The sequence below is a fragment of the Vulpes vulpes genome, chromosome 7 (assembly GCF_048418805.1).
Source record: "Vulpes vulpes isolate BD-2025 chromosome 7, VulVul3, whole genome shotgun sequence".
In the NCBI taxonomy this organism is placed as follows: domain Eukaryota; kingdom Metazoa; phylum Chordata; class Mammalia; order Carnivora; family Canidae; genus Vulpes; species Vulpes vulpes.
Window position 1 is genome coordinate 19,338,782 of NC_132786.1, and position 9,243 is coordinate 19,348,024.

The window sequence follows — 9,243 nt, forward strand, 5'->3', positions numbered from 1 at the left end:
CTGAAGTCGCAAGTCTATCCACTTAGAAGTACGATGGCCTTGATCTATTTACCCTTGAGGTGTCTACCAATCCTTCTAAACTTAATGGAAGACAATTCCACCTGGAATGCCCATAGGTTCTTTCTGAAAAGTAAACAAGTTATTTTAACTCTCACATGGAAGAATAGATGCCTGAGAATAGCAAAGGAAATAGAAATCCATTGAGGAGGAAGTCGGGGGTGCCACATTACACTCAAAGCCGCTGTAATCAAATCAATATTTTATTTATAACAATGGAAAAAAGTAGAAAACAAAAACAGAATTGAAAATCCTGACACAGATCTTAGGGAGTATGAAAATTTACTACATGATAAAGCTGATTCAGCTCAGTGGGAAATGGGCATATTTGGTACATGGCTCTGGCACAATGACTATCTTAGTATGCACTCAAGGTAAGGTTCTGTGGTGTTTTGAGACACTTTTCTGAATCTTCTAGCAGAAGAAATGCTCCATCTTTGGTAGGAGTCCATTGAGTCTGGGGGAGATGGGTGTCACAGGGTCTATACCTGGAGACTCTAGTCCATGGGCATGTGATTGTAGAGAATCTCCAACCAGAGGGCAAGTGTCCAGACAGACCCGGAGCTGTGTCCTCTGCTGTCTGATTGTCCTCCAGCACTGTCTCCCTGACCTCTACTTCCCACCCCTCCCAGAAGGCAGCTCGAAACTCTCTGTCACACAGCTCCAAGAAAGGAAAAGAAGAGCATACTGGGAGGCATTTTGCCCCTGGCTGCTCCCATTCTGTTTCCATCAGAAGGTCAGACTCCCCAGAAGAACCTAGAACCTCAAAGAGGCTGAGATGCACCTGAGGTGCATCCATTTCCCTACACAGTCAGATGGCCAGAGCCAGACCGCCACCCTGGCCTCTTCTGAATGCCAGGTGGCTTCTTAGGAACCCCGTCCGTTGGAGCAGCCCTCCAGAGGGACACCTCCGTGTTGAGAGGTTTCCCCCTCAACCAGGCAGGCTGCTCCCTCCAGCGTTTAAGGCCTTCCACAGCTTCGTTTGCAGGCTCCCGATGTGCAAGCGGGGACCTCTGGGACGCACCTGCCCCTGACCGCCTCGGACACCTCCCCAGGAGCCTCGGATGGTCAGGGAGCCCCCCCCCCCCCGCCCCGGGGAGAGAGCGCAAGTGACGGGCAGGCAGCGGGCCCCGGGGGCTGCGGTCCCCTCCGCTTAAACGGGCGCCCTCTCCAGCAGGCGTCTGTGCGCCTCCTGGGATTCCTTCTGGAGCCGGCACAGTCCCTCCAGCAGCGGGGCCCTCCCCGCCGGGCCCGCGGGCAGGCCGCGCTGCTGGGAGTAGCGGTAGGCCGGGCTGCTGTAGGGGCGGCCGTCGTTCTCCCACAGGACGCAGTCCACCGCCGCCAGGAGCTCCCGCAGCTGCGCCTCCCGCTCGGCGCCCGCCGCCGCGTTGTCGAAGGCGCAGTGGCGCCGCGCGCACACCGCGTCCAGCCGGGCCAGGTGCGGGTTGTCGGTGCGGCGCACGTACTCCTCCAGGGAGCCGCCGCCCAGGTCCTCCCTGCGCGTGAACACCAGCACCGTGTGCGCCAGGACGCCCACCCCGAAGGCCTCCTGCAGGCCCCGCACCGCCTGCCGGTCCTCCTCGGTGAAGCGGCCCAGCTGCATCACCAGCAGCACCACGTGCGGCCCGGGCGCCGAGAAGGCCACCGCCTCGCAGATGGCCCGCGCCGCCGCCTCGGGCCCGGCCTGCGGGGACAGGAGGTCGGGCGTGTCGATCACCTCGAGCTCCCGCCCGGCCCAGGCGCCGCTGCCCCGCTGGAGGTCCCGGGTCACCGGTTGAGGGCTGAGTCGGGACGGGAACTCTCTCCTGCCCAGGATGCTGTTCCCTGTAGCGCTCTTCCCGCTGCCGCTTTTCCCCACCAGGAGCAGTCGCAGTTTCTGCGGGGTCCGTGGGGCCTCCCACAGGCCTGGAAGCAGGGGGACAAAGCAGAGGGAGCGGGGGTGAGAGCCGTGCCCTGGGGTCCACCGGCAGCGCGGAGACCTGCGTCTCGCCCTGGACTGTGACCTGCGGGGCTCCCCTTCTGCCTTGCTTTTGTTCAGCTTATTATTATCATCATGGTGTATATATAGCATAAAAAAATATAGTATAACATCAAACTTATCACTGTCCTCGGTTTTAGGCGCGCAGTTCAGTGGCGCCCAGGACATTCACGCTGTTGTGCAATCATCTCCATGGTGCCTCTCAAGAATGTTTTCATCATCCCAAATCGTAATTATATTCGTTTTTCTGTGTCGGCCTTATTTCACTTAGCACAGTGGTTCCCAGGGCATGGATGTTGCAGCCCAGCACAGAATTTCCCACCTTTTTAAGACTGAATAACACTCCATTGTAGGTATATGGCGCTTCTTGTTTATTCCCACACATATATGAACATTTGGGTTGTTTCCACCTTTTACCATTGTAAACAGTGCTGCCATGAACACGGGTGTACAAAGGCCTGAGTCCCTGCTCTCAATTCTTCCAGGTATCCACCCAGAAGGGAGACTGCTGGGTATCCACCCAGAAGGGAGGTAGAATATCACATTTTTATGTTGAGGTTTCACAGCTCCTTGTCTCTTTTCACCCAGATGAGAATTAGCCCCACACGATTCTGGGACCCTGAGCTGGGCTAAACACCCCCGATGGAAGATCCTTCTCAGTGAGAGCAGGAAGAAAAGAAAGTATGTGGCCTCTGTGTCTTCCCCCTGGGGCGACTGACCACATCACGTTCAGCTTTTCCACCAGGGGAGTGTTGGGAGTGCGGCACCAGGCTCTGAGCAGAGGCCTGCAAGGTCCCTGTTCTCAAGCAACGGCCTTAAAGCGTGTGTTGGACCTTCTCACCCAGCAGAGTATCAGGGAGGGAGAGCACTCGGAGATGCCAACTTACTACCAAAACCCAGTGGGGAGCTTCCTAGGTACAGCTGGGTCTCCCTCCAGGCCTTTGGGTCCCCAGAGCCAGAGCACATGGAGAAGTGCCAAAGGATGTCTGGTTGGCTGGCTTCCGAGGCTGCTCCCCATTGGAGATGCTGATGTGTCTCAGGGACGGAGCCCTAAGCCTCCCACAGGCAGGATCAGCGGCATCTTCCTCTGATTCTCCCTCCCAAGCTAAGACATGTTTTTCTGCCCCCTCACACCTGTGGCCGGTGGACCCAGCAGCCAATTCTGACGCAGTGGCTCTGGCTCCCCCCAGCATCCCCAGCTGGCTTGAAAGGAATTTGGGGGAATGGGCGGGAGTTTCAGGGAAGCATGGAGCGTGGAATGTTCCTCCCTGCCCTCCTTGCTGATGCCAAGTTGGACAGAGACAGCAACTCCTATCCATGTTACGGGACTTCATATATGTCACTTGAGCTCTGAGGAGGGTTTCTCAAGTAATGTTTAACCTCGATTGCTGCAAGAAAAGGCAAATCAGGTGTCAGCACTTCTGCTGGCAGTTTTCTTATGTGGTTTATTGATAAGGCCACACTCTTCCAGTGGCTCAGGCCATTGAGGTTCATATAGTAAAAAACAAAACAAAACAAACCCATTTATGTTAAAATATAAAATGAATCACAAATAATTTCTGCTGGCCAAGAAAATGAATGGATTTCCAGCAGTCCCAGATTCTGTGTCCCCAGGTTAGTGGCCACACTGAGCCCTCAGAAGCTCAGCTCCTGACCCCGATGGGATAACTTTTGTGGGGACAGAAGCCCTTGAGAAGGCCAAGTGCAGGCCTAGGATATCCTGCTTGTGCCCGTGGTGCTCTGCAGCCCATAGGACCCCAAGAGCTCTCCCATCGGATCCAAACACCTGTACGAGGTCTGGGCGAGTCATTTGGTCACACTGACCATCAGCACCTCCTTCCTGAGGACGAAATCCCAGAAGGCACAGGCCCTTTCCCTTGGGCCTGGCACAGAGATTTAGTCAAGGTGGTGATTGGCACTCTCTCTCCCTTTGTCTGCCTGTCAGGGACCTTTCCCTCTTACTTGGCTGCAGTAGAGGAGGGCCCCCACCCAAAGACCCTTTGATGGCGGCCCAGGTGGGCAAATCTCTGACCAGGATGAGCCCTGCCGCCGGTCCCTGCACACCCACGTACACATCGAATGCCGCCATCCACACCTCTCTCAAGTTCATTCCTGTTAGAAAGTGGTTTACCTCCTAAAATGCCTTGTCTAGGATCGAGATTCAGCTCTCCTGCAGGGTCCTCCTCCAGAATATGTTCGTATTCTTCCTCCGGCTAGAGATAATCATAATGCGTCTTATTAGTTTCTCAGCAAAGTTCGGAGAGGCACCTGACCTTGCCTTTCTCTTGCCAGAAGCATTGGTTTGAGGGGGAGCAGCCTGAAAGAGGAGGGGGCCTGAGGGGTCTCTACTTCCTTTCTGTCTTCCTTTCCCCTTCTCTCTCCCCGCCCCCGCACCACTGTGGCCTCAGCAGCAGGCTGAGGAGCAGGTGGCGTTTTATAGACGGGGACCTGGAACAACATGCTTTGTGAGGAGAGGGAGGAGCAGAGAGCAGAGAGCAGAGAGGCAGGTCTGATACTGGGTCCTGAGAGCAGTGGAAAGATCTGGAGGGCGCTGGCAGGAAGTTGCAGCCACAGGCTGGCTGGGCTGGGGTTGGGGGTGGGGGGACAGGGGGGTCTTGGACCAAGAAGAGGGATCCATGCCTGACCTTTGGGAAAGGCTCAGCGGTGAGGGTTGCAGAGGGCAAGAGGTGGGTGGCCGGGTTCTGTGTGAGGACAACAGGGACAGAGTCCGGCTGGGAGCCAGAGGACCTCAGAGCTCATCTCCCATCACCATCATTTAGGATGAGGACAGCCCCGAAAGGCTACTGTGGTCTGTGGGCCTGGCGATGACTTCGGTGCTGCCCGGGTCCCAGCAGCTGGCCGGTGGGAGGCCTCTGAGGCCATTCCTCGTGACTGTCAGCCGTGTGCAGCCCTGCCAGCTCCAAGGCCCCAGGCTCAGAGTGGACACCGCCAGTGAGTCTTGTGAGTTTCCAGGACAAGAGAGTGACCGGCCCAGGTGAACAGCTTCCCCCCAGACCCGGTCAGCAACATTCTGGTGAGGACACAGCATTGATCCTCTCCCAGGGGCTTCTGGAACAAGGAGGTTAGCGCTCCTATCTCTGCACCTGGAGGCCCCCACCCTCTTTGCCCCTGGCTCCCTTACACCCTCGGTGGAAACTGAGGCAGCGCTTCACCAGGGAAATCTGGTGGCTCCTGTAGTGAGGCTTCCTCGAAGGTATGAGCAAGGCTGGTGGGCAAGGCGGGGGAGGCACCTGGGCAGAGAATCTGAACCGGGCACTGCAGCCGGGCACCCCGAGGGAGTGTGCACCCCGCGCCGCCTCGCCCCACGGCCGGCCCTGAGCAGCACCTCACATGTTGGCCACACTTGGCAGTTTTTGCCTCCAGCATGAGCACGAGCAGCCTGTCATCTCATGTTTCCCAGGAAGGTCAGCTCGCAGAAGCGTCTTGCCCAGAATTGAGCAGTGACTTCGCGGCAGGGCACGTAGGGCACAGGTTCTCCTGACCTCCTAGTCACGGCTCTTTCTATTCCACTGTAGACACGTGTGCATGCACTACACGCACAGCACACACCCACAGACTCCCCAACACCCACACTCACTAACACACGCCCCCACAGACTCCCCAACATCCACAGACTCCCCAACACCCACACTCACTAACACATGCCCCCACAGACTCCCCAACATCCACAGACTCCCCAACACCCACACTCACTAACACATGCCCCCACAGACTCCCCAACATCCACAGACTCCCCAACACCCACACTCACTAACACATGCCCCCACAGACTCCCCAACATCCAGACTCCCCAACACCCACACTCACTAACACACACACATACAGACTCACCAACACGCACAGACTCCCCAACACTACCCTCACTAACACACACCCCACAGACTCCCCAACATCCACAGACTCAACACCCACATTCACTAACATACACACACCCATAGACTCACAAACACCCATAGTCACAAACACCCACACTCACTAACATACACACACCCATAGACTCACAAACACCCATAGTCACAAACACCCACACTCACTAACATACACACACCCACCAATTCACCAACATACATACACCCACAGACTCACCAGCACCCACACTCACTAACATACACATACCCACAGAGTCACAAATACCCACACTCACTAACATACACATCCACAGACACACAGCCACGAAGACACTCACAAACATACACACACCCACACACTCACAAACACCCACACTCACACCCACACTCACAGACTCATTAACACGCACCCTTGCAAACATACACATACCCACAGACTCACAAATACCTACACTCACAAACAGCCACACTTATAAACATACACATACTCACAGACTCATAAACACCCACACTCACAAACATACACACACCCATAGACTCACACACACTCACAAACACCCACACTCATAAATATACACATACCCACAGACTCACAAACACCCACACTCACTAACATATACACCCATAGACTCACAAACACCCACACTCACAAACATACACACACTCACAAACACACTCACAGGCTCACAAACACAACACACACCCATAGACTCACCAACACCAACACTCACAAACATATACCTACACATTCACAAACATACACACATACACACAAACATGTCACACATACCACTTACACACATACACTCAAAACACACCACACACACATACAAATACATAAACACACAAATATATGCACAAACATAATGAACACACATACATTCGTACACACAAACATAACACACATGGAAACATAAATACACAACACACACATCCACACAAACGCACGATACACATAAACACACCCATACACACAAACCCTTTACACACACTCCACCCATACACTCCCAAACACAACACATATTCACACAAACACAAAAACACAACACGCACGGGAACATAGGTACATGACACACACACACAAACAACACACACAGACACACTTCCCCACACACTTGGACTTACCACGCTGTCAGCTGCTGGGCAGGAGGAATGGCGATGTTCTCTCTCTCCTGGGGCCACATGCTCTTGTGAATTCTTTGTTTCTCCTTTTGGGGCTGACGCATCGTGGACTTTTGAGGACCTTGACTGAAGGAGGTAGAGGAAAGTGTCCACGGTGTAGGAATAGATAAAGGACATGGCTTGTTTTTTTTTTTTTCCCCCAGCAAAATGGGATCAGAAAGCTCAGCTCCGAGAAGTGTCCTTGAGAGAGCAGCTGTCAGGAAGTGAACAGGAACACCCAGGGCAGCCCCTCCTCCATCAGAAGACACTCGCTACTGTTTGCATTTTGTCTGCGGCTTTGGTAGTAGAAACAGGAAAAACAAGAACACCCATGTTGTTATGATTTTGATCCTGCACTAGGACACTGAGATCTCAGAGGCTTAGAAAGAAGCAGCAGATTCTCCAGAAAATGTTGTGCCAGGGGAATGATTTTTTACAGATGTCCCTTCTTTGCCAGTTGCCTGCTTGCTACAGAGACCCCATGCCATTACCATAGTGGCAGGTGCCTGGCATCTCCTCCTCCCTCCTCAATTCCAACTCCCTTTACACATTTTCTTTCTGGGACTATGGGGCCTTGGGACTTGTCAGCTGAACCACAGTTGAGCCCATCCTGTAGAGTTAAACCATGTATCCAATTCTTTATAATAAATCTTTTTATATATGTGTGTACACACACACGTCTGACAATTCTAATATCTGACTTATAGCTGAGTCTAGTTTGCTCTGTGTCTCCAGATTGTGCTTTTTTTTTTTTTTAAGATTTTATTTTTTTATTCATGAGAGACACAGAGAGAGAGGCAGAGACATAGGCAGAGGGAGAAGCAGGCTCCCTGCGGGGAGCCCTATGCAGGACTCAATCCCAAGACTCTGGGATCACGACCTGAGATGAAGGCAGACACTCAACCACTGAGCTACCCAGGTGCCCCTCCAGACTGTGCTTCTTGCCTCTTAGCACAGCTTGTGTTGACGTGCCAAGCTGGACGTGATCTATCAGAGTTTAGGAACTGAGGTAACTAGGGCTGTAGTGTGATGTTTCATGTCCATCTGTCTAGGAGTCGGGCTGTGTTCATGTTTCCCATGGATGTAGGTGCCAGAGTTTTCAGTTTCCTCCAGTGCTCCTGTTGTCTCGTTTCTCTGTTGTCTGTGGGTTTCCCTAAGAAGCCCTTCTTAAATAGAGTTTGTGCAGTGCTGTTCTTTTGGCTTTAATTCACTGTTTTTATACTGAGGCCCTGTCAATGTGGTGGTAGGAGTGGGAGGGGGAAGCATGATCTTGAAATTAAATGACCCTTTCTGAGTGGGTCTGTGATCATCACAATTTATTTAGCTTTTCCTCCCCACCACGGCTGCTTTGGATGACCCGGGTAATATGGTCACTTTGTACCGTTTTCTCACCACTTCATTCCAGCCTCTCTCTTCTCCCCTCTGCTCCCGCCTTGATGGACTTCCTTTGGTTACTTGAATGCTTCATCCCATCTTTTTCCTCAGGAACTGCTGTGAAGAGCTAGAGCTGAAAGGCTCCTCAGGGAAGGTGTTCTGTTAATCAAAAGATTTTGATAAGCATTTTGGAGGTTTAATGGAGATCTGGAGGTTTAAAATGTTAACACTATTTTAAATGTTTTGAGGAAATATACACTAAAACCAGAAATAACAAATAAATTGCATGTATAAAAAACATAAAGTAGATGTAAAATTATCATTATTTCTAAAGGTTGTGATTATATGTCTGAGAAAATCAAGGGAATAAACCAAAGGGCACCTGGGTGGCTCAGCTGGTTAAGCACCCAACTCTTGATTTCAGATCAAGTCATGATCTCAGGGTCCTGGGATTAAGCCCCCCCATCGGGCCCCACACTCAGCAGAGAGTCTGCTTAAGATTTTCTCTCCCTCTCCCTTTGCCCCTCCCCCTGCTCATACACACACTCTCTCTCAAATAAATAAATAAATCTTAAAAACATGAATAAACCAATTGATACGTGAGAGCTAGGTTCTTGTCTCACAGAGTCGAAGAATGAATTGCGCAGACAACGGAGAGTGAGTAAAGCGATAGAAGTTTATTAAGCAAAGATACAGAGGAAGCTCTCAGAGGTGAAAGGGCTCCCAACAGGGTTGCCAGTGAGGGCTTTTAGTGGCAATCTGTTATTGAGAACCTAGCCAGGGAGCCCATGGCCTGGGGATTCT

The 9,243-nt window shown here is 52.4% G+C and overlaps 1 protein-coding gene across 1 annotated transcript; it reads right to left on the reverse strand.

Moving 5' to 3' along the window:
* Positions 1-242: 242 nt before the first annotated feature.
* GIMAP6 (GTPase, IMAP family member 6) lies at positions 243-7,342 on the reverse strand. Its single transcript, XM_025993811.2, has 3 exons — positions 7,030-7,342; positions 4,167-4,248; positions 243-1,962 (listed from the first exon to the last, which is right to left on the reverse strand). The coding sequence occupies exons 1-3, from the start codon at positions 7,201-7,203 to the stop codon at positions 1,211-1,213; spliced, it is 1,008 nt and encodes a 335-aa protein (XP_025849596.2). The 5' UTR covers positions 7,204-7,342; the 3' UTR covers positions 243-1,210.
* Positions 7,343-9,243: the final 1,901 nt, after the last annotated feature.